The sequence below is a fragment of the Erinaceus europaeus genome, chromosome 9 (genome assembly GCF_950295315.1).
Source record: "Erinaceus europaeus chromosome 9, mEriEur2.1, whole genome shotgun sequence".
NCBI classification, from domain to species: domain Eukaryota; kingdom Metazoa; phylum Chordata; class Mammalia; order Eulipotyphla; family Erinaceidae; genus Erinaceus; species Erinaceus europaeus.
The window spans coordinates 111819724-111845553 of record NC_080170.1 but is presented as its reverse complement, the minus strand read 5'-3'; the positions used below and the strand labels follow the sequence as shown (position 1 = coordinate 111845553).

Below are 25830 nucleotides of genomic sequence, written 5' to 3'. Positions count from 1 at the left end.
ACACTGAACTTTGAGATCATTATCTCTCTGAGGTTTCAGAGAGGATAAGTGACAGCCCTAGGTTCCAATGTTTGTAAGTGGCCAAGCAGGGTCTCATAGCCAGGTCTTCTGACTCCAAGTCCACAATTGTTTCCTGACACTACAATGCCTTCTCCCTTTCTTCTGGTGAAGGCTTGACTTGTGCCTAGCAGCTTAGAAGGTTGCGTGATTGTGTTTTCATGTCTCCTCAGTGGCCTCCCTCCATTCTCTGTGTGGTAAGTGGCCAGAATGTAGACTCGGTGCTTGTATTTAGGAAGTACACTGTGTGTCCTGGTGAAAGGCATGGACACTGGAGGTGTGTGTATGGACGTGACGTGGAGCAGATGAGAAGCGATGTGGTGTCTCATGAGGCATGCATGGTGTCTTTGGAGGTGGCCTTTTCTTCCACAAGTCCTTCTGGGGTGCACTGAATGCTACTGATACTACTCCCACCCTGGCTCAGACTTCTCAATGCATTCTTGCCACTGTAGAAAGTCAGCATGCTCTTCTCTTGCTCACTCTAAGGACGGGTTATTTCAAAGTTCAGTGCAAGCCACCAGCCAATGTGCCAGGTTACGGAGAGCCATTCCTAATTTCTTTCTATCCTTTACCCCCTACATCTGTCTCATCAAGTTGTGATGGTGGTACTTTCAAATTTTCTCTCAAATTCTCTCTTTGTCTTCTCCACCTAAGCATCAGGGCAATCAAAAACTCAACAATTAGCATCACCAAGGGCCACTCACTACAGCAGACTTGTCAGAACGCACCCCAATTAGCTGCCCAAAGCAACACACTCTCTTTCTTGCCTGAGCCACTGGAAGATTTTTTTTTCCTACCTCTGATTTCTTCCCTACACTACAGTGAGAGTGACTAACCTAATTCACAAACCTAAACATCTCTTCATATGCTTGACAGTCTTCTTCAGTGGTCTCTCAGCTCTACAAAAAACTCATTTCCAACTCTTACAACTTCTCTAAGGGTGGATCAAGCATCCTAGGTCCCAGATACCCCAGACTAAGTATGGATTCTAGAATAAGTCATATCTCCATGTCCCTGCCCTTAGGATTTCTACTTTGGAAGACTGGTTTTCTTTGATGTCATTTAAAACTCCCCTGATCTGATTTCAAGGTACAACTCAAATGTCACCTTCTTTGTAAGATCTTCCCTGATCTCCTCCTTAGTGCCTTGTGTGCAGGTCCCACATGGCACTATTGTTATTGTGCATCTCAGCCCTCTGCACTTCCCCACACATCTGTCTCTACCCTGCCAGCTTACACAGATGGGGCCATCTTACAGTCTGCATCCTAGCACAGTGCCCAGAACAGATACCAGGGAGATGCTGAATGGATTGATGGGTGAATGGGATGAGTTTAGGGTGGTTCTCGAGGCAGCAAAGAAATCAAATAAAGCTCCCTAAGCCCCTCCCTGTGCTGGGGAGTTTGTGATGATGGACATGCTGCCCCCAGATACACCATGCAGCAGGACAAGGCAATAGATATCACCAACCTCGGTGCCCTTTTTGGATTTTGAAAATGTTTTGACACATCCAGGAATGTTTTTTGACACACAGCGTTCATGGACAGTGTATTTACAGTCTGAAAAAAAAAAATAAGGAAAACACTTGTGAGAGATCACTTAGGAAAGATCCAACCACCTCACCTCAGCCAAAGCCTGGGTGTCACTCTGGATGACAGCTCAGGGAACATGAGGAGCTGGGCTTGACAAAGGAAATTCAAAGTGGTCTCCAGAGGTTCCCTGAATAGAGCTCAAGATTACTCCACATTTCTGCACATTTCACACCACCAGATGACCTTCCACATCCCTTGAAAAGTGCTTTCTGCTGGAGGGGGAGAGTGAGGAATTACTCTCCTGCTATGCTAATGCTACCGTATAGTATAGTTCACAGGGGTATTATGGTTGCACAGAAAGGCCAGGTCTTCCTAAGTTTGGAGTTAGGCAGGTCTAGGTCTGAAATTTAAATGTGGCATTTGTAGTTACCCACATGTTCTTGAGTAAGTTGCTTCATCTTTCTGAAATTCAGTGCTTTCTATTAAACAGAAATTGCTTCATGGTCTGGGAGATGGTGCAGTGGATACAGCATTGATTGGACTCTTTAGCACGAGGTCCCGAGTTCAATCCCTGGCAGCACATGTACCAGAGCAATGCCTGGCTCTTTCTCTTCTCCTAGCTTTCTAATAAATAAACAAATAAATAAAATCTTTTAAAAAAGAAATGGAGATGTTAAAAAAATTGCTTCTCTTTCTCTTTGCATCTTTTCCTCCAGTTGTCTTTTTCTAATCTTCTCTTGACCTTTCCTGTTTGTTTGTCTTTAGTGACTTTACTAGGTATATAACATGAAACAAATGGATAGTTTTAATTTCCACTATATTTCAGAAAATAATTTTATATTGTTTATTAATGGAAAAAAAATCCAGATTCTTCTGGCCACCTCAGAACAAATACTTATTAGCACTAGCAAAACCCAACAGAAATGAGTATGAGATGCGTTTTAGTGATGTGTGAATCTTCAGTACTTTTTACTAGAGAGTCAGTGGCACAGGAAAAGACTCCAACAATAGGGTAATACTTGGGGAGAACAAAAATAGGACATGGGAGTCTTGCTTTGTTCCCTGTTAGTGGAATCATATAGGTGCTACAAACTCGGACGCCGAAATACCTAGACTTTCTTGGAGTACCTCAAGCTGACAGATGCAGAGTGAGACACCTCCTGGGGAAAAGAGGCTTGAAAGATCTTTACTTACAAATGCAGCACAGGCCTTGCTTCCGAACACCCATCAGCATGACATGGCAGAAATTGCAGTAAGTGGGCTTCTTAAAGTGTTTCATGGTCCAGGAGTGCCTTCCGTCCCCCTTGGAGCCCTGAAGAGATAACAAAGGCATGAGAACCTCAGACATCAGGAGCTGTGGCTCCTATCTGAACTTTTCAAAAGACTCTTTTCACAGTTGGATAGAAAAATTTGTGTTTACTCTAATTTTCCTTCAGAACTCAGAAGAACTATAAATCAATAAAAAAATCCTTTGTATTCTCTAAAAATTAGTAGATGTTAAAAACATTCGTGTGTGTGTGTGTGTGTGTGAGAGAGAGAGAGAGAGAGAGAGAGAGGGGAAGAGAGAGAGGGAGAGAGAGAGAGAGAGAGAGAGGGGAAGAGAGAGAGGGAGAGGTAGAAAATATGCCCTCCTCTATATGGTTGGTGGAGATGTAAATCAGAACCAACTTTCCATTGCCTGCCTTTCTATCTACCTACTATTTTATTTATTTATTTATTTATTTATTTTTGCCTCCAGGGTTATCACTGGGGCTCAGTGCTGGCACTACAAATCCACTGTTGCCAGTGGCCACTTTTTTCCTTTTTTTTTTTTCTTTTTCTATTTTTATTTGACAGAACAGGGAGAAATCAAGAGGGGAGGAGAGACTGAAAAGCGGAAAGAAAGACACCTGCAGACGTGCTTCCCCACTCATGAAGCGTCCTCCCTGTAGGTGGGGAGTGGGGACTCTAATCTGGGTCCTTGTGCTTGGTGATAGGTGCACTCATCCAGGTGTGCCACCATCCAGCCCCCTCTGCATTCTTGAAATTCTTACTGTCATTGACTTAGAAATGTCCCTTCTTGGACTCTATGTTAGAGACGTGCTTTTTTGAAAGATGTGAATATTTTTGTGCTCTGTCCAGCATTACTTAAAATAATGAAAAACTAGAACTATCTTTTAAAAAAATATATCTTTATTTATTTGATAGAGACAGCCAGAAATCGAGAAGGAAGGGAGTGATAGAGAGGGAGAGAGACGGAGAGACACCTGCAGCCCTGCTTCACCATAGAACTATCTTAAATGGTATCAAAATTAACAGAAGGCCAGTGGTGGCATATCTGCATGATTTAATATTCCGGGTTCATTAAAAAAAAAGGTAAGATTACCTAATGCTATGGGAATGTACTTTTCTTTTTTGTGAAACCAGGGCCTCACATGTGTGACTTCACTATTCCCCAGCTTCTTTTAATTCAGACAGAGACAGAAACACTCAAAATATCAGTGACTGGGCTGTCAGTTGGGTCAAGCATATGGCAAGGCCTGAGCCCTATCCAGTAAGCTACCTAGCCTCATTATTTTAATTTATCTATTATTTATTTATTTTTAAATATTTATTTATTCCCTTTTGTTGCCCTTTTTGAAAATATATATATATTTTTAAATTTACTCATTCCCTTTTTGTTGCCCTTGTTTTGTTGTTGTTGTTGTTTTAGTTATTATTGTTGTCTGTCTTCGTTGTTGGATAGGACAGAGAGAAATGGAGAGGGGAGGTTAAGACAGAGAGGGGGAGAGAAAGACAGACACTTGCAGACCTACTTCACTGCCTGTGAAGCGACTCCCCTGCAGGTGGGGAGCTGAGGGCATGAACTGGGTTCCTTACACTGGTCCTTGTGCTTTGCGCCATGTGCGCTTAATCCGCTGCGCTACCGCCCGACTCCCCCTTTTTAATTGTAGTTATTGTTGTTGTTGTTGTTATTGATATCGTTGTTGTTGGATAGGACAGAGAGAAATGAAGAGAGGAGGGAAAGACAGAGAGGGGGAGAGAAAGATAGACACCTGCAGACCTGCTTCACCACTTGTGAAGTGACTCCCCTGCAGGTGGGGAGCCGGGGGCTTGAACTGGCATCCTTACGCTGGTCCTTGCGTTTTGCGCCATGTGTGCTTAACCCACTGCACTACCGCCCGACTCCCTATTATTTATTTTTTAAAGAATTATCTATTTGCTTATTTCAGGATAGGAAAGGAAGAGCTCAGAGCACTTTTCAGTCATACACGACTCTGGGGATCAAAACAAGGTCCTCGCATTTGCAAGTCTGTCAGCGTCATCCAGTTTTAAGACTAGTTATTTATTATTTATTTATCGGGATACAGTTTTATAAGAAAAAGCATAATGAAAAATTTTGTATTCCAGGAGCTTCCTCAGTGGGCAGTGCACAGGATTTACATGCAATGGGGTGTTTGACCCCAGGTAGCATGTCTGTCAGAGCAGTGCTCTGGCCTCTTACATGTTCCTGTGAAATATACATATATATTTAACAAATATGTATTTATTAACTTATATCAATTATATAATCATACAAAATAATATGTACAATAAATAGGTAACATATACATATAGTATATAATAAGATTATATATATTTATTCAATTATATAAATGTATTTAAATATATACTTTTTTAAAGAATGCAGATTTGAAAGCATGTTGCAACTTTACTTTTATATAATAATATTTTTGACAGGAAAGATTGCTACTAAGCTCTAAGCTGCAGACAGAGGTTAGTCAGACTAACAGCATCACAGTTTATTTTATTTCCTAACTTTTGCTTCTTCTTTGCTTTGAGAGAGAGAGACAGAGAGACAGAGAGAGACACAGAGAAAGGTGTCGCAGCACCAAATATTTCTCCAGTGAGTTGAGTCTGGGCTCAAACTTGGGTTGCATGCACGGCAAACCGTGAGTTATTTCGCTGACTTGTAATTTCTACTCCCCTCCCTCCCAGTCTTCCAAAACATCTCCAGCCAGTTTATACTCGTTTTTTAATCAGGATAAAAAAAAAGCAGGGGGTCAGGTGGTGGTACACCTGGCTAAGTGCACATAATACAAAGTGCAAGGACCAGCGCAAGGATTCCAGTTCCAACCCCCACTCTCCACACCTGCAAGGGGGTCGCTTCACAAGTGGTGAAGCAGGTCTGTAGGTGTCTATCTTTCCCCCTCTCTATCTCCCCCTCCCTTTTCAATTTCTCTCTGTCCTATCCAATAAAAGCGAGCAAACAAACAGTCTCCAGGAGCAGTGGATTCATGGTGCAGGCATTGAGCCCCAGCGATAACTCTGGAGGCAAAGAAAGAAAGAAAGGGAGAAAGAAATGTGTCGAATAAATACAAAGTCCTTCTCTTGTTAATTCTTCATACACAGATAAAATAGTAAAAAGAAAGAAAGTTAAGTTATTTCCTACTGCCTTGATCCAAGTCTTTCGTAATAAAAAACTTGCTTGGACACAAAAACTTCTACCATCTAGCTATACCGGACACTATTTCAGCAACAGCTGTGTGCATATATTGTCACTGAGCTTTTCTTATAAAGGCTACTTAGTGTGTGTGTGTGTGTGTGTGTGTGTGTATGTATGTGTGTGTAGCCAGGGCCTTGAGCATATGTGATTTCACCACACTAGGTTACTTTTCATTCAGATAGGTAGACAGAAAAAGAGATGCCACAGCACCAGGACTTTTTCCAGCACTATGGCAAATCCCACAAGGTGTTGGGATTCCAACATGGGCCTTGAGTATGGACAGGCAAATCCCCTACCTGGTGAGCTATCTCTCTGGCCTTCTCCACCACAAGTTTCAGCACTCCCAGGCTGATCGTAAACGTAGTAAAAACTACCACAGAAAGGCAGCAAGGACAGTCTTGTCCATAGAGTCCAACATGTTTGACTCTATGTAGAGTCAACCCTGTTTTTTGTTTTTTGTGTGTTTTTTTGGTTCTGGGCATGTCTGGTTTGGACTGATCATAACAGCCAAACCCTATTCCTGTCCTAAAGTTATGTTTCTAGTCTCTAGAAGAACCTGTGTGTTTTTCTAAATGCTAATCCCCTCTGGAATTGCAAAAAATTCCTCTTACTACCTCTAAATCTTGCCTCTTCTAAGAGCTGAGTTGCAGAGAATTAACATCCTCTCTAGCCTAATAGTTTCAACTTCAGTACATAGACTCACTGATTAAAAGTAAGATGATTCATTAAGAGATTTATTGATCCATTCATTCCTTTGACAACACTGACATCAAGGGATTGTGGGGCCTAGTACACGAAGGTGGAGGAGGACCTACATTGGTGGGATTGGTGTGCAGACATCTATCACGGAAGGATAAGAAATTCTATCCATGAGACAAAACTGCCTTGTAAATTGTTATTTCCCTAGAAAGACATTAAAAAAAAAACTTAAGGGGGTTGGGTGGTAGCACAGCATGTTAAGCGCACATGCCACAAAGTGCAAGGACCAGCAAAAGGAACCTGGCTCGAGCCTCAGGCTCCCCACCTGCAGGGGGTTAGCTTCACAGATAGTGAAGCAGGTCTGCAGGTGTCTCTGTTTCTCTCCCCCTCTCTATCTTCCCCTCCTCTCTCCATTTCTCTCTGTCCTATGCAAGAATAATAACAACAACAAGGGCAACAAAAATGGGAAAAAGTAATCTCCAGGAGCGGTGGATTTGTGGTGCAGGCACTGAGCCCCAGCGATAACCCTGGAGGCCTAAAAAAAAAAAAAAAAACTTACATAAGATGACCAAAACAGCTCAGTGCCTGACACGCAGAGAGTCAAAACTTTTAAGTCTCTATGTGGTGCTGGACACTAGTGGACACAAAAATAATGAAATAGTGTTTTCCTTATATACAAGAACAACAGCCTGGGAGGTGGCATAATGGCAAGAGTGCTAGACCAGAAGTGTCTAGCACTCTTGCCATTATGCTCTGGCTCTCACTTTCTCTCTCACACATTAATAAATAAGCATATACTTAAAATTTTTTATTATTTATTTCCCCTTTTGTTGCCCTCGTTGTAGTTATAATTTTTGTTGTTGATGTCATCATTGTTGGATAGGACAGAGATAAATGGAGAGAGGAGGGGAAGACAGAGAGGGGGAGAGAAAAAGATAGACACCTGCAGATCTGCTTCACCACCTGTGAAGTGACTCCCCTGCAGGTGGGGAGCCGGGGGCTCGAACCGGCATTCTTAGGAGCCGGGGGCTCGAACCGGCATTCTTATGAGCTTTGTGCCACGTGTGCTTAACCCGCTGCGCTACTGCCCGACCCCCCGCATACACTTTAACAAAACGAAATGAAGAGACAGGGGTGTGTGTGATCCTAGTGCACACAGATAACAAGGTTCTGATCTAGTAGTCAAACTGGGGCCTCTGTGGACCTCACAGCCACACAGTCCTTCCCTTCCTACCTCAACAAGCCAGGATTTTTTACTCAGAAAAGAAATTACAGCATTGAAAAAATTATTTATTTTACTTGATAGAACAGAGAGAAATTGAGAGGGAGGGGAGATAGAAAAAGAGAGAGACAGATAGACAGAGAGACACCTGCAGCACTGCCTCACCACTTGTGAAGCTTTCCCCCTGCCGGTGGGGACCAGGGGCTCGAACTCAGGTCCTTGTACATGGCAATATGTGAAGTTAGCCATGTGTGTTACCACCTGGCCCCAAAATGTCAGCATTCTTCAACATCTCCAGCTTCTTCATCACACAGTTCATTATTCGTGGTTAGCTAACTTCCCTTTTCTCAGATGCCATTTTCACAGAAACAGGGTTGGAAGCAAAAGAACCTTGCCTTGGGATTAAAATAACATTTCTGCTGTGGTTATAGCACCCTCATGTGGTTCCTTGATTTCTGTACATCAGAGCCTGCAGGATACGGTCGTAATGGCTATGGTTGGAATGCCGGGCTGTACACTCCTGCTACACTGCCACAGGGCACTTCACAGTCAGGGCTCTCCGGGCTTTTCACTGACCATAAGTGAAGATAAGCAGTGCTTTCTTCAGAACCCCCGACATTCCATGTCAAGTTTTAATTTTGGTACATATATTAAAATAAAGGCAAAAACTTTTGAATAATAAACACAAATTTCACATCTGCTTTTTTTTTTTTTTTGCAACTTTCCTGATGCAAATAGTGTTTTCCTATAAATATGGATTCAGCCTTTGAATGAGACCCTGGGGAGAATGCTGAAGAATGGTCTACCTCCACGCTCCAGCCATGAAGCAGGAGACCCTCTCCAAGCACACTTGGTGTCCCTTTAGACTCAGCAAGACCAGAATAGAAATTTGGGAAATAGACTTCTTGTGATTAAAATGTCCTGAGTCAAGGCTGGGAGCTGACATACCCTGTAGAGTGCATGTGTGTGAGGACCTGGGGTTTACGCCCCCGGACCCCACCTGCACGGGAGAAGCTTTAGGAACCAGGAAGCAGTACTGCAGGTATTTTTCTCTCTTCCTGTTTATTCCCCTTCCTTCTCAACTCCCCCTATCTCTATCCAAAAATAAATAAATAAATAAATAAAGTCCCATTTCTGTTCCCATGTATCAGATTAAAAATAAGCTCATTGGAACAATAGCCACCCTGAACTTCTGCCTTGATTCAAGTACTTTGAGTCGCTATACTCAAGTATAATCTTGAATATTCCTAGTATAGGGTATTTTATTTATTTGAGCACACTCAGAATTAGCATTCATTTGGGTTCTTGTGCATAGCAGGTTCTTGGGAAGGAATCACTGAATGAGGGGTTTGTTGTTACTGAGAGCAGACAATGACCTCTGGTACTAACTAGGTGTGTGTCTGCAGGTGAGTTCCTTTGATCTCTGGTATTCAGTCTGTAAAATGAAGGAAACAGACCAGGGGTCACAATGCCCTTCTCAAGTTCTAACTTCCTAAGGAATAAGAAGAGAATTAATTGTATTGATGCTGGTTCTCTGCTTCCTATTTAGCCCTTGCAAAAACTGGGCATGGAATTCTTAATTCCTGAGTCTTAGAAATGAAAGCTCACTTTTTTAAAATTTTTACTTATCTTTTTTTTTTTTTTTTTTTTGCCTCACTGGGACTTGGCACTGACACTACAAATCCACTGCTCCTGGAGGCCATCTTTTCCATTTTACTAGCTAGGGCAGAGAGAAATTGAGAAGGGGAAGGGAGATAGAGAGGGAGAGAGACAGAGAGATACCTGCAGACTTGCTTCACTGCTTGTGAAGCTTTCCCCTTGCAAGTGGGCTCGAGCCCTGATCCCTGAGCAGGTTCATGCACTTCATACTATGTGCGCTTAACCAGGTATGTCACTACCCGGTCCTCTCATTTTTAGTCTTGACTTGTAGAAATGTTGAATGGAGACCTTACAGGCGACTATAGGCTAATTCAGCATAACTTCCTGTTCTGTTTCTCTCTCTGACATTTCAGTGATCTCAAAGGAATGCTGTCACACAGTCTGTGCAGCTGTCCTAATAAATGCTCAGTGTCACCATCTGTACTCACAGTCCTAATCGTCCCTGCTTCAGACTGGAGCTTACTTTCTTTCACAAATAAGCACAATTTGCTGTGAGTAGATCAGATGTAAGTATATACAACTAATGATTCCACATTGCACCTCTACATTTTCCCCCACTCTGATCACACTGGGAGATGTCTCTAATACATCTCAAATTTTATTTCACTTGGGGCTTGATCAAGCTATTGTCCTGGCCCAAAACCTCTCTAGTCTACCACCTTTTACTAACTAAATCATACCATACTTAGCTGCTGGGTAAAACACTCCCCCACATCTTTCTCAAGAGTGGGATATCAAAACTCCAGACATTCTCTTGCTTCAGAAAATGCCTTCCAACATATCTTCCCTTTGATCTTACTTACTCCTAGGTGGTGGTGTGTTAGAGAAGACAGGGTCTGTGGAGTCAGATCCAAATAAATTCTAGCTCCTCCTTCTGCTTCCTAACCTAAGAACCCCAAGTCCCATATTTATAAACTGATAAGAAACAAAACAAAACAAAACAAAACAAAAAAACAACAACGAACAATTGGCTAAGTTAAATGCTTTCCATAGAACAAATCAGTATACCAACGCAACGATTGCCACCTCAACATGCTACACCTCAGACTGCGTCCAGAGACTTCACGTGTGGAATGACCACCCTTCAGCTTCATTACTCGGGTGAGACCTTTCCTTTTTTAGTACACTCTAATTTCATCTCAGGTGGTTCACTTTCTGACAAAGTCCCAAAACCTAGATATACACCAGTTTCTGTGAGAGAGAGCTTATGTTCATACGTATCCATAAACTACTGCAAAATATATACCTGAAAGCAGAAGTACACTAGAGTTTGCAGTGAGTACCTCCCTAACACTTCCTCTCCACTATTCCAAGCTTGGGATCCATGATTGCTCAACAAATTGTTTGGCTTCGTATGTTAACTCTCTTTTCAATCACCAGGTTCCAGATGCCACCAGGATGCTGGCCAGGCTTCCCTGGATTGAAGACCCCACCAATGTGTCCTGGAGCTCAGCTTCCCCAGAGACCTACCCTACTAGGGAAAGAGAGAGGCAGACTGGGAGTATGGACTGACCAGTCAACGCCCATATTCAGCGGGGAAGCAATTACAGAAGCCAGACCTTCTACCTTCTGCAACCCTCAACGACCCTGGGTCCATGCTCCCAGAGGGATAGAGAATGGGAAAGCTATGAGGGGAGGAGGTGGGTTATGGAGATTGGGTGGTGGGAATTGTGTGGAGTTGTACCCCTCCTACCTTATGTTTTTGTTCATTAATCCTTTCTTAAATAAAAAATTTAAAAAAAGAACAAATCAGTATGTTTTTGTTTAATTCCTCTTTTTCTTTCCTTAACTCTGAACATTTTTTTTGCCTCCAGGGTTATCTATTCCCTTTTATTGTCCTTGTTGTTTTATTGTTGTAGTTATTATTATTGTTGCTATTGATGTCATTGTTGTTGGATAGGACAGAAAGAAATGCAAAGAGGAGGGGAAGACAGAGAGAGGGAGAGAAAGAGAGACACCTGCAGACCTGCTTCACCGCCTGTGAAGTGACTCCCTGCAGGTGGGGAACTGGGGGCTTGAACCGGATGCTTAGGCCGGTCCTTGCGCTTTGCTCCACCTGTGCTACCGCCTGCCTCCCACCTCCAGGGTTATCATAGGACTTGGTGCTAGCACCACGAATCCACTGATCCTGGAGGTTATTTTCCCCATTTTGTTACCCTTGTGGTTGTTATTGTTGTTATAGCTGTTGTTGGACAAGACAGAGAGAAACTGAGAGAGGAGGAGAAGACAGAGAGGAGAAGAGAAAGATAGACACCTGCAGACCTGCTTCACTGTCTGTGAAGTGGGAAGCCAGGGGCTCGAACTGGATCCCACATGCTTTGCACCATGGGCGCTTACCCCACTGCGCTACCACCCAGCTCCCCTCTCTGAACATTTTTAAACTTAATTTTTGGAGTGAATTCATCTTTATGTCTTTTTCCCCTCTGCATAGTTGCCTATAAGCTTCTGGCAGGTGAATACTATATTTGTGTCCCCCAGCATAGCATAGCATCCAGAAAGCATCTCTATTCAGTAATAACTTAGAAAATTCCTGTCAAATGAACAGCTCTACTTCAAGCACTAGTGGGGAAAAAGAGAGAGAACTTCAGGGGTGGCTAGAGATATGATGTGTTCATTTGGAATATGGAGGGCAAAAAGCCAGGGAGAAGTCTAAATATTAACTTCCACATGGAGCCTGATGTTTCTGAAAGGTAAAAGATGTATTCTGAAATGCAGCTTGCTGACTTACAATGTCATCCATGCCCAGGAGAACAAGCAATGGGATGGTGGTCATGCCCCCGTGGACCCACTCCTCCAGAGACACAAAGCCATCCTGGTCATAGTCCATCCCTTGCAACATGTCCTTCAGTATCTGTGGAGTCAAAAGAACAACAATGGTCCACTCTCACCCTTCCCCCTTACTTCTCTTTTATTTTGCATTCTCTTTGCTTTGTGTTTAAACCCCGCTTAGAGGGAGCAAGTGGGAATGAGGATATCAAGATTCCAGGCCCAGCTCTCTCCCAACCTGATTGTAGTTTTGGACAAACTGCCCCAAGTCCCTGGCTTCTGTTTTTTTCACCTGCAAAATGGAAATAGTATTAGTAGGTATTTGTAGCCCTGTCATGAGGATGAAAGAAGGTATCTATCAAATATCCAATAAAAGAGTGGATTCACAGAAGTCCCTAAATTATATATTAATAATAATTATTATTAGCATCATCTGGTGGTGGAGAAAAGTCCTTACAACTTTTTTGGAGTCCTTGATCTACAATTTTCTGTTATGAAAATTTAGCTTTGTTGATGAAGTCAGGGGGAATTATCTGAAAGAAGTTGACACTTTTTCTTGATGCCTACAGTTTTTCCTATTAGAGAAGCAGAAGTGTGGGGAAGTCTGCACAGTAAACATCTGTATTCAAGTCCTCAGTATGTCCCATTTTCAACTGGGTAGCCTGCCCTCCGACCCCCAGCCCTCTGTCCCCCTGATTATGCAACTCACAGGCCTTAGTTCCGTGGGATCCCACTCCAGATACTGGGCAATGTGCAGCATTTGGTTGACAATACAGTCCATCTCCTAGAAAGCACCCAGAGGAAAAAAATCAATGGAAGAAACATTTTCAAGAACAAGACTCAAAATCATACCAAGTGGAAAGACTGACAGGGTTGAATATGAGAAGTAGTGCACTGGGGTATAATTTACTACCGTTTCATGAACAGCCCACTATTTGTTTTTATTTCTGCCTTGACCACATAGTTCAATAGATACTCACAGAAAGGACAAAACATGGAGAAGGTATATAGAAAACTTCTTTTTCCTTCTTTGTAATAGTAGCTCTCAAGAATACTTACAAACCTATGCAATTATCACCCCCCCTCCCCGTTATCACTCCTCACCCCACAGCTTCAGCGACTCGTCATCCATCTATACCCTGCAAGGATTAGCTGAATTTGGATAAAGGGCCACTGTGTAGGTCCTAGCTCGGGCGGGCACTATGATTTAGATTCCTTCTGGCATCTCTTGTTTCCTTTGTATCATGTCCAGCCCTGAGCTTAGGACTCTGTGAAATTAATGAGGGGTACATTTGCCTGATGAATGCAACTATTGTTTGTTACTAAGCTCCACCTACTAAAACCTCACAGATGTTGGATGCTATGTAGCTGGTGCTGAGTCCCACTGAAACACTGGGTTGGGGTGGTGTTTGCATCATCTGTACTAAGATGTTATTGTATAACTGACCTGGAAGACACACAGGTGAACTGAAGTAAGAGTCAAAAGTGCTTTCGCTAAGTCAGAACGAGGAAAAATACCAAATGATTTCACTTATAGGTGGAACGTAAGACAGTAAGGGAAATGTAAGATGAAACTCGGACTGGGTTTGATGTATTACATCACAGCAAAGGACTTTGGGAGAGAAAGGAATGGAATGGAGTGGAATGGTTGGGCTCTGGGGCCCTGGTATATGATGATGAAAAAAGACCTAGTTGGGAGAGAGAGTGTCTGTCCAACACCTATCATGGGGAGATGAGAGATTGTGCCTATGTGTCAACAACTGTACTGTAAAGCATTAAGGTCCCAATAAACTTAAAAAAAAAAAAGTGGTCTTTCCACCAGATAGAATGACGGGTAAAACAAATAAGCTAAAACCCAGTAGGGATTAAAACAGTTGTATTTACTTACATTTAAAAAATAATCTATTGAAAACTATAGAATGGGGCAGTAACTGAGAGTAAGGGAATGGGCAGGAAAGTGGGCACAGGACTCAGATGAAGTTTCAGTGGAGAAGAGCTTGAGAATTCAGCTGGGTCCAAGACTTAATGAGAAAACATGGGGGGGGGGGTAGATAGCCTAATGGTTGTGCAAAGAGACTCTCATGCCTGAGGCTCCAAAGCCCCCAGTTTAATCCCCTGCACCACCATAAACCAGAGCTGAGCAGTGCTCTGGTAAAACAAACAAACAAAAAATGTGTGGTTCAGAAGCTGAGAATTAGACTTGGGAGGGCTGATTTTAGGAAGAATGAATTTTCCTGATTAGACCACATGTAAGAGTCATGAGGAAATGATATCAGAATGTCTCTGGCACACCATAACTAGACCAGAATGGATACTGAACCTTGCAGCATGAGATAAAAGTATGGGAATTTAGTCTTGGAGAAGATTTGGGATGGGGAGGGGGGTGTGACAGGCCAGACAGAACTGGAGGGATGGCTCCTTTTGGTCTCATCCTTGGACTGGGGAGGAGAAGGGAGAGGAGACGCAAGTTTCACACTGAAAAGTTCCCTGGCAGGAGAGAGGTTTCCTTTGTGCAGGAAGGATGCCCAGTGGTGGAGTGGGTTGCTCAGAGAGGCTGCTTGCCCATCAGTCAAGGAATCTGGTTGCAAAGTTGCTCTAATTCACAAATGTTACCGTCATAGCATATCTGCAGGTAAACTACTTCTTACCATCCGAAATGCTGTGCCCTAGTGAGAGTCACCATCATTTCTTTCTTTTGCTAATCTCAATAGCCTCCTCTTAAGCCATGTTTGCATCCCTACAGTCTAGCCTAGACGCAGCAGCTGCAGTAATCCTGCTCATATTAAAGAGTCAAACACATCACTACTTAATTCAAAATCTTCGACCATCCTCTGTTTCTCCAGAGTCAAAGCTAAACCTTTTTAGTCACCATTGCTTCTCTGATTTCATCTCCTGTTATTACAGTTACTTATTCTTCTCTGGTAGTCTCCCAGTGAATTTGCTAACATTCTAGGCACCCTCAGGACCTTTGCATTTGATCTGCCCTGTGCTTGGAAGGTACTTCCTCTGACAGTGTTGTGACATCCCCTCTCACACTCTTAGGCCTCTGTCCCGATGGATGCCCCTTTTCAGGAAAGCCTGCCTTGACTCCCTTTAATTTTTCTTCAAGCATACATTTCAGTTTGACATCTGTTTCACTGTTTCCTAGTGTGTTTGCATTTGAAGGACAGCTTCATAAGGCATGGATTTCTGTCAGTTGGCTTCACTAATGTAATCCCAGTGGTTGATCAATTGCCAGGCAAATAGCTGTTGATCAAATGTTTGAGAGTCTGTGCTTTTCAGGCTGTTTCCTCACAGGCCCCACCCCCCAATTTTCTGAAATGGGTGCGGTGCTATAGAGGCGTGGGGACTTTAGAGGGACCTGTTCTCTTCTTTCCCTCTGGTCTGACTCAGCTCCAGCATTTCAACCTCAGAACCTTTTCATGAATGAGTCTTATCTCTGCCATTGTCAGCCATAAAGATAAGGCCTGCCTTTCTCTATCTGCCTTCTGCGCTTTCTGTTTTCTCCCCACTTTTTTTTTTTTAATTCCGTTCTTTCATTTTATGAGCCCTGAACTGTTCCTGAGAAGTGGCGTGGGGAGTGGTGAGTCTTACACTTTATCAAGTTCAATGACAGGTGATTCTGTACTCTGAGCAGACAGAGCCAAACTCTAAGAGCTTGTGTCCTGGGATATAGAAGAAAGACAAGGGCAATGGCAAAGCATACAAACAGTTATTTGCTCTTCTCCTACCCACTGGTCTCAGCTTTTGCTACTCCCACCCCCCTTCTTTTCCTTTCGAGTCCTATGCTCCAGCAATCGTAAAGAGAATTTCTGAACCAACTGGACACCAAACTAGACGAGATACTAAAGCATCTCACCATTCTAAGATTTAAAAAAAAAATTTATTCTGGGCTTCCAGAATGAATTAAATTTAATTTCTTCCTGCTTGACTTTTTGGAAACAGGTTGGGGGCTTATAATCAGATTTCTGCAGCCAATATGAAGACACTGATATTCCTGTTAAGAGGCAATTGAGAGTGTTCAGACCCCTTCTCAACCTGCTCCCACCTTTCTCTTCTCAGACCCAGGAGGATTATTTAGAATGAGAGCTTACCCCTTGGTCCAGGAGGCCATTCTCATCCGAATCATAGAGACGAAACATGACTGCAAGAAACACAGAGGTGAGGCTTGAGGTGTCCTCGGACACCAGGGGATGGATGGGTTAAGCCCTTTCTTTAATCAGTGAATATTTGTATATGACATATAATTAACAAAATTCATGTACTTTCCTAGGCACTTTATCATTTTTATTGATTATATTAAACAGTTGCTATGACAGTAGACATTATGTTTATTTTTAGTTTATTTATTTATTTGTTTATTTATTTATTTATTTTGTCTCCAGGGTTACTGCTGGGGCTTACTGCCTGCACTACTAATCCACTGCTCCTGGAGGCCATCTTTTTCCCATTTTGTTGCCCTCGTAGTTATTGTTATAGCTGTTGTTGTTGTTGTTGGATAGAACAGACAGAAATCAAGAGAGGAGGGGAAGACAAAGAGGAGAGAAAGATAGACACCTGCAAACCTGTTTCACCGCTTGTGAAGCGACCACCCTGAAGGTGGGGAGCTGAGGGCTCAAATCGGGATCCTTATGCTGGCCACTGCGCTTTGCACCATGTGCGCTTAACCCACTGCGCTACTGCCCAGCCCCAGACATTCTATTTATTTTTATAAAATTTAAATATGTTATCTAGGAATATATTCTGTGATTTAGTTGTAGGGAAGTGATAAAGGATAATGAAGTCTGGAGGCAAATTTAAGTAAATAACTAAACTGTCTATTTGTGGAATGGAAATTTGCACTTCAACTAAAAGGCAGAGAGATCTTGTCAGCGGTTTTAGAAGTAAGCAGGCGGGGAGTAGAGATAATCCTGTCTTCATTCTTCTTTTAGTCAGTTTATTTCTTACTGTCAGAGAGAGAAGGAGAGACATCATCACAGTACTGCTCCACCATTTGTGAAGCTTCCCCTGTTCATCTACTTCCATATGGTAGCAAGAGGCTCAAACCCAGGTCCTTGGGCATGGAAAAGTGCACTTTACTGGGTAAGCTATTTCCAGCCCACTGCTCTCCCCTATTCTCTATCGTGCTGGCTTTTTCCATGGAAACCCTCTCCCCACAACAGGGTCACAGCATCCTGCTAAGTTGCCTTTATGTTGTTAGTTCCTCTGAGACATTTCAACAGCTCTGCACCTTGTGTTTTATCACCATGGTGCATTTCTGGTTGAGGTTTTGGTTCTTTCTTTGTAGGGTCATGAACTTTCAATTGTTTGTGACTCTTCAGAATGTCCTGATGAGAGACACTCACTATGTGAGGCTGACTCGTCAAACCGGTGATGTGAAGAAGAATAGATCCTCCCACCAGTGCTGTTTCAGGACCCTGGGCCAGAGCAATCCGCTAGCACAGAGCTCTCTCTACCTGTGGTCCTGAGGGCTGGGGAGATAGCTCAGTGGTAAAGCAGGGAACTTGCCAGCTTGAAGACACAGATTTGACCCCAGTCTCTTTTTCTTCTCTGTTTCATAAAAATAACAAGTAAGTCTAAAGAAAATAAATGAGTAGGACTAGGATGTACAAGTCAAAATCCCATTTTGTAGTAGAATATAGAAGAATTGCTTTAGACAATTCATGTAAAGTTGGTGTGCTTTCTTACATGTAAAATGAGACTATGCAGATTGTTGCCCTTCTAGGATTCTTATGAGGTTAAAATGAGATAATGAATTAATTTTTTTAATTATTAATTTTTTAATATTTATTTATTTGTTTTCCCTTTTGTTGCCCTTGTTGTCTTTTTATTGTTGTTGTAGTCATTATTGTTGTTGTTATTGAAGTCATTGTTAGATAGGGCAGAGAGAAGTGGAGAGAGGAGGGGAAGAGGAAGACAGAGAAGGGGAGAGAAAGAGAGACACCTGCAGACCTGCTTTACTGCTTGTGAAGTGACTCCCCTGCAGGTGGGGAGCCGGGGCTCGAACAGAGATCCTTAAGCCAGTCCTTGCGCTTCGAGTCACATGTGCTTAACCCGCTGCGCTACTGTCCAACTCCCGAGATAATGCATTTAATGTGCTTAGCAAACAAAAAGGCGTTCAGTGATGGGAGTTCTTACCGTTTTCATGGTAATGTGTGCATTTGGAAAGTATTCTTCTTAGAGTCAGGCAACGGTGCACCTGGTTAAGCTCACACACTACAGCATGCATGGACCTGGGTTCAAGCTCCTGGTCCCCACCTGCAGGGAGAAAGCTTCCCTCGAGAGCTCACAAGCAGGGCTGCAGGTGTCTCTGCCTCTCTCTCCTCTATCTCTCTCACCTCTCAATTTCTGTCTCTATCCAATAATAATAGTAATAGTAATAATAATAATAATAAACTATCTCTAAAAAAACCAGTGTGTGTGCTTTTCATGAAAAAAAAAAGTCGTTTTCAACCATTAAAATCAGAGAGGGCTAGTGAAATAGCTCACTGGCATAGTGTGCTGCTTTGCCATGTGCACAACCCAAGTTTGAGCCTGCACTGCACTGAAGGAGGATTTGATGGTGTGGTTTCTTTCACTCTCTCTGTCTTGCTACCTCTGTTTCTATGTAAAAATTAATAGTAACACGAAATAAAGTCAGAGGAGAATTTGAACTTATTTGGTTTAATTAAAATAAAAAGATGGAAACCCTATAGGACAATCGAGTTCTTGCCACACACAAAAAAACTGCAAGATGAAAGAGCTGCAGAAATGACTCAACCAGTAGAGGGCAGGACTTGCATGCCCGAGGCTCTCCGTTTCCCTCCTCAGCCACAGGCATGATGCTGTTCTGACTTTAAAACAGAGGATAAGGAAGCTTCCAGTGGAGGGGATGGGATATGGGACTCTGGTGGAGGGAATTGTGTGGAACTGTACCCCTGTTATTCTACGATCTTATTGATCATTATTAAGTCACTAATAAAATTAAAAACATATATGGGAGGGATGTAACTGAGTGGGAGAGCTCATGCATTGCAGGTACAAGGTGCCAAGTTCTATCCCTGGCACCCAAAGAAAAAATAATCTATGAAAAATGAGGACATGTGAACTGGATAGTTGCTAAGCCATCATTTTTCTTAGATATGATAATGGGGTTAGGGTTATACTCATGAGAAAGAGTTTATGTATTTTAGAAATATGAAAATTAAACATTTAAAAAATGAGACTATATACCTGGAATATAGTCCGTCCCCACCACCGAGAGAATGAGATATAAATGAAACAAGACTGTAAGCCTACATTTTTTGAAGCTTGGCGATGGGGACACAGACATTCACTATACTCTCCACTTGTAATTGTTTCAAATTTCCTATAACAGAAAGTTCTTAATGCAGCTGTTTTTTTTTATTTTAAATGTATATTTTATTTTAAAGAGAGAGAGAGAACCAGGGAGAAAGATACAAGGAAAGAGAGACCAGAGCATTGCTCAAATTGGTGGAATGAACTAGGGACTTTGGAGCCTGAGGCATGAAATTTTTTTTGTATAACCACTATAATATGTCCCCTGCTTCATGAAGTTATATTTTATTGCCACTACAAGACTCAGACTCAGAGTCATTAACAAACGAGAAATGCTTACAGTTCTAGACAAATATTAAAACCTGAAACTCAAAATTCAGCTAAATGTTGGAAATAATTTGACATTTCATTTGAACACTGGCCAGAAGAAACAGAAGTCCGCTGTTTCCAAATTAGCACTTGAGACTTGCTGTTGTTACCACCTCAAACCTATGGGGGAGATTGTAAGCTCAGCTAATGAGCAAACTGTTTCATTTTGGTTTTGACGAAGGTTAACCTTTGCCAGACCTTGCCTTGCTCAGGCTGTGTTGAACAGTCTCCTCCTCCTCTTCTTTATTGTCTTCCTAATTGCCACTACAGTTATTGCTGGGCCTCAGTGCTGGCACTATACATCCACTGCTCCTGGAGACCTTTTTTTTTTTTTTTTTCCTATTTTATTTGATAGTACAAAGAGAAATTGAGAGGGGAGGAGAGAAGGAGAGAGAAAAACATCTGCAGACATGCTTCACTGCTCATGAAGCTTCCCCCCTGCAGTTGGGGTGCAGGAACTCAAACCTGGGTTTTGTGCTCAGTAACCTGGGCACTCAACTGGGGTGTCCTGCCACCCAATCCCAGACTAGTCTTATTATTAATCAGAATTATGGATAATGCATATGCTCTCCTCTTAATGTTTCCTAAGACCTTAGAGAAGTCAAAATGATACACTTTTTTAAAAAAAGGTTCTATCACCTTATGTTTTAAAGTTTTCTTTTTGAAAAATAATTTTTAAATCTTTTTAAATATTTATTTTATATTTATTATTGGATAGAGACAGAGAGAAACTGAAAGGGGAGGGGAAGACAGAGAAAGAGACATAGAGACACCTGCAGCCCTGCTTCATCACCTATGAAGCTTTCCTCCTGCAGGTGGGGACCAGGGACTTGAACCTAGATCCTTGTGCATTGTAATGTGAGTGCTTAACCAGGTGCACCACCACCTGGCCCCTGCTTTAAAGTTTTCTTGTAGACACACAGTGGTCAGGAAGACCATTCCTGGAATAAGGAAAACTGTTTTAGTTACTGTGGGTGGGTGTTTAATCATCTCTGGTGTTTCATCATCCCAGGCTGACTGTTTTCAGATAGACAGAGGCACAGGGAGAGAGGGAAAGGCATTTCCTGCAGTGAGGTAGGATTTTGCTTGCACCTGGGTCCCGTGTATGACAGAGCAGGTGAACAAGCCAGGTGAGCTATCTTGCTTGACTGTGAGTTTCCCCTGTTTGTCACCAGTTATGATCATCTGCTGCCATGAAACCAAGATCAGTTCCTTTAATTAATGAGACATTTTTCCAGGAGATGAGTCTGGGTGGGCATGGCTGAAGAAACAAATGTTAGCAAGATAGAGGTTGATAAAATCTGATGGAGAAAAAAATTAAAATAAAAAAGGGAATTCCTCTAGGAGTTGTTTGAGCATCGAGACAGATAACTGAGTATTTTTCTTTGAAAAATCTATGGAGGGGGTGCTGTGAGATGGTGTACTCTATTGAGCACACATGTTACCATGCTCAAGCACCCAGGTTCAAGCCTGCATTCCCCACTGCAGGGGAAAAGCTTCATGAGCAGTGCCGCAGGTCTCTCTCTCTCTCTCTCCTTCTCTTCTTCCTTTTCTCCTCATGATTTCTCTGTGTTTCTATCCAATAAAATTAAAAAAAAAAATAGAAGAAAAATCTTTAAAGGGGAGCCAGTGAGACTTTTAGAAAGGCTGGCTAGCAAAGAAGTTCTCACTCCCTGAAGGGGCCTCTTTTCTTTGCAAATTCTAGTCCTCAAAGCAGTATTCTCACTTGTATTTCTCACCTGTGCACCAGGATGGAGCTAGGAAGCACTTCCTATCACTGCTGGTGACAGAACATAAAACCAGCCTCAAGAAGACGGGACTCAAACCCATGACCTCACCTCAGTCTCAGCATATTCAGAAAGATGCACAGGACACTAGACTTCTCCTACGTGAAATTAGAAGCCCTAGCTTGTGGGGGGGTGGGGGGAGTAAGGACACGGATGGACTTACACTCCAGCTTGTCCTGAGGTCTTCCGGACTCCAGCAGAGACAGATAACACACGACATCCTTCAGGTACACTACGGGGGGCTCTGAGGCTGCAGATTGAGTAACAAGATTTCCCAGGGGGGCGGCAGCCACATAGTCTCTAGCCGGTACTTGCTTCTCAGTGATTTTTGAATCTGTGATAGATAACAGGAAAACAACCAAGGAAATTTCATATTCAGTACATACTGTTTTTGCTTGTTTGTTTGTTTATTTTTTTTGCCCCATTGCTTTTCTGGAGAAGATAAAAAATTTTATGTAAGCATCTTCACAAGCTCTGGCGACATTCAACTCATGCGTGTACTTCTTGTTTTTAATTTGACTTTTTCTGAGTGGTTTGTAAGATTATAAGATGACAGGGGTATAGTTCCACGCTGTACCCACCACCAAAGTTCTATGAATATTCACTCCTACCCTCCACCCCAATGATCTCCATAGTTCTCATAAAGTCCTAGAGTTAATCTGGCTTTTTTTTTTTTTTTGCCACTAGGATTATTTTTGGGATTTACTGCCTGTAGGATGAATCCACTGCTTCCTGTGGCCATTTTTTTTTCTTTTTCCCCTTTCTGTTTGGCAGAACTGATAGATATTGAGATGGGAGTGGAAGATAGAGAGGGGGAGTAAAAGAGGGACACCTGCAGCACTAAGTCACTGCCCATGAAGCTTCCCTACGTGTGTGTGTGTGTGTGTGTGTGTGTGTGTGTGTGTGTGTGTGTGTGTGTGTGTGTGTGTGTGTGAACCTGGGTTCTTGTGCATGGTAGCATGTGCCATCTCTTCATTCAGTCTCTATCTATGCCCATCAGGAATGATCTTTCTCTTTCTTCTTTTTAGAACTTTACTTATTTAGCTTAGTGATGATATAGAGAGAGAGAAATGAAAGAGGGGGAGAGGGAGATGGAGAGAGACACCTACAGCACTGCTTCACCCCTTATGAGGTTTCTCCCTTGTAGGTGGGGGGCAGGGGCTTGAACCTAGGTCACTGTGTATAGTAACTTGTGCACTTTACCACTTGTGCCAACACCCTGCTCCCTAGAAATGATCTCTCTTCTAAAATTTATTTATTTATTATTAGATAGAGACAGAGAGAAATTGAGATGGGTGGGAGAGACAGAAAGGGGGAGAGACAGAGAGACACCTGCAGACCTGCTTCACCACTCATGAAGCTTTCCCCCTGTAGGTGGGGACCTGGGGCTTGAACCTGGGTCCTTGCACACTGTAGTGTGTGTGCTCAATCAGGTGTGCCATTGCCTGGCCCCAGAAATGATCTCTTAATAACTACTATAAGTGTTTAATTCACGTGAAACATGGGGACAAGAGAAACAAAATGAAACAAACCAAAAAAGACAAATAAGCAGTGGAAAATTCAAGTGAGGTATTGTAATACCACCAAGTAATTAAGTGCTAAAGGCACAGACAGAGGGAAAGACAATCTTGGTAGAATGCTTGCTGGGGGAAAGCGATGGTACTAGTGCTACTCTGAACCTGGACAATCTAAGTGTCAAGTGGTGGGAGTAAACATTCCCTCTCAGGCCAGCAGAGCTGTGCTGGGTGAGATCTAGCAGGTCCTGGGGGATAGTCTGCGGTCTGAGGTGGAAGACTGCTTTCATCCTAATAGGTAATGAGAAAGACTCAAGGCCACCCACATATTTACTTTGTATATTTCCACAATTATAACTGAATATTTCAACATCTTTCTCAATAATTAATAAGAGTGATTAAACAAAAAAGCCAGTAAGAATCTAGAAGACTTGAACAACACTACCATCCAACTTGACCCAACTGACATTTTGGGACCTCTTATCTGACAGCAGCAGAATAACATATTTTCAAATACTCACAGAACATTTATTGACACAGACTATGTTTTGGGCCATAAAAATCATTCTCAATGATTTAAAAAAAAGACTCAAACCAGGGAGCTTGGCAGTAGTGCACTGGGTTAAGCCCACATAGTTCAAAGTGCAAGGACCAGCACAAAGATCTTGCTTTGAGCTCCTGGCTCCCCGCCTACAGTGGGGGGTTGCTTCACAGGTAGTGAAGCAGGTCTGCAGGTGTCTATGTTCCTCTCCTCCATTCTATCTTCCCCTCCTCTCTCAATTTCTCTCTGTCCTATCCAACAACAACAATGGAAAAAAGATGGATGCCAAAAGCAGTGGATTCATAGTGCTGGCACCAAGCCCCATCGATAACCCTGGAGGAAAAAAAAAAAGAGTCAAACCATATCAATTATCTGTTTCTGTCTGCAATAAAATTAAATTAGAAACCAATAACAAAAAATACACCTCTAAAATCCTCCACTATTTGGAAGTTAAATAATGTGTCTTTATATAACTCATGAGCCAAAAGGGAAATCATAAATTATTGCAAAATAACAAAATCTGGGCTGGAGAGATAGTATAGCAGATAAGACAACTGCCTTGTCATGTGTGCAACCCAGGCTCAAACCCTGACGCCACACTAGAGTGCCATAGCACCAGGGGAAGTTCTCTCCCTCTCTGCTGGTGCTCATGTGGGTGGCCTCGCAACTGAGGTAGCTGCTGGCTTTCCCAGTCACCGATTCAAGGGATGCGCGTGATGCAGAAGGAAACGCCAGGAGAAATTCAGGTATGAACTTCCGATTTTACTCAGAGAGGAGAGGGCTTATATAGCAAAGTGGAACAAAGCACATTTTTCACATATGTCAGTAATCAAAAGGTCAGTACCCCTATGGTGGGGAGGGCTAAGGAATGACCGGAATTGATGAGATACAAAAAGGTCAAAACAATTAGTTTCCATGAGGCAAGAAATGTTAATTATCTAAAGGTGTTAAGAAAAACATGGTTGTTATACCAGCAGAGTGAGATAAAGCAGAGAATGGCAGATTATTGATGGAAGACATAATGATCAAAGAACGGGGAAGTGAGGTGTGTGTGGGTCTCACTGTTATGTTACTGGCAAGGCAGTGTGAGGAGTATTCAAGCAGGCAACCGTTTGGTTTGTAGCAGGGGGAATGAGTTAAGTGTTCGAAGCTGCAGGTCTCTGTGAAGCCTGGGAGACTGACAAAGGGGAACGAAGTCAGGAAAGCGTTTTCCGCCAATCTCTATCCCCGAAAGGGAGAGACGGACAGATGGAAAGGTGAGATTTCTTTTCAGACCTCCATCTCAAGGATGGGGGAGTTCCCTTATGCTCTACCATGCTCTCACATAATCCTACACCTCTCTCTCTCTATCTCTGAAAGAAATTATGAAGTAAGAAAAGAACTAAATCATGTTAAAAATGAGAACACTTGACTTCATCTTTAGGATTCAGAAATGCCACAAATTAAGAAGAAAAAAAAAAAGGACTGTAAAAGAAACACATGAAAAGGATATAGAAAAACAAGAGAACCAATTAAGTCAGAACTGTTTCTTTGAGAAGATAAAAAAAAAAACTGACTAACATCTAGCCAGACTAATTGGAAAACCTGAGAGGGCCGGGTGGTAGCGCAGCGGGTTAAGTGCACATGGTGCAAAGCGCAAGGACCAGCATAAGGATCTGGGTTCTAACCCCAGGCCTGCAGGCGTCTATTTTTCTCTCCTCCTTTCTGTCTTCCCTTCCTCTGTCGATTTCTCTCTGTCCTACCCAACAACAAGGGCAACAAAAATGGAAAAAATTGGCCTTGAGGAGCAGTGGATTTCATAGTGCAGGCACTGAGCCCCAGTGATAACCCTAGAGGCAATAAATAAATAAATAAATAAGAAAAATAATTTAAAAAAGAGAGAGAGAAATGACAGCGAACAAAAACTGTCAATATCAAGGGTGA

General features: G+C 42.5%; 1 protein-coding gene across 4 annotated transcripts in view; it reads right to left on the bottom strand.

Annotated features, from left to right (window-relative positions):
- The window catches only part of DGKG (diacylglycerol kinase gamma), a 273168-nt gene that overhangs the window by 165652 nt on the left and 81686 nt on the right, over positions 1-25830 (bottom strand). For all 4 annotated transcript variants that reach the window (XM_007519772.3, XM_060198558.1, XM_007519774.3 and 1 more), the window contains 6 exons: positions 22016-22186; positions 16513-16562; positions 13128-13202; positions 12381-12503; positions 2781-2898; positions 1525-1613 (listed from right to left, as the gene is read on the bottom strand). In XM_007519772.3, coding sequence (XP_007519834.1) covers positions 1525-1613; positions 2781-2898; positions 12381-12503; positions 13128-13202; positions 16513-16562; positions 22016-22186 — 626 coding nt within the window. The remainder of the gene's footprint in view (positions 1-1524; positions 1614-2780; positions 2899-12380; positions 12504-13127; positions 13203-16512; positions 16563-22015; positions 22187-25830) is intronic.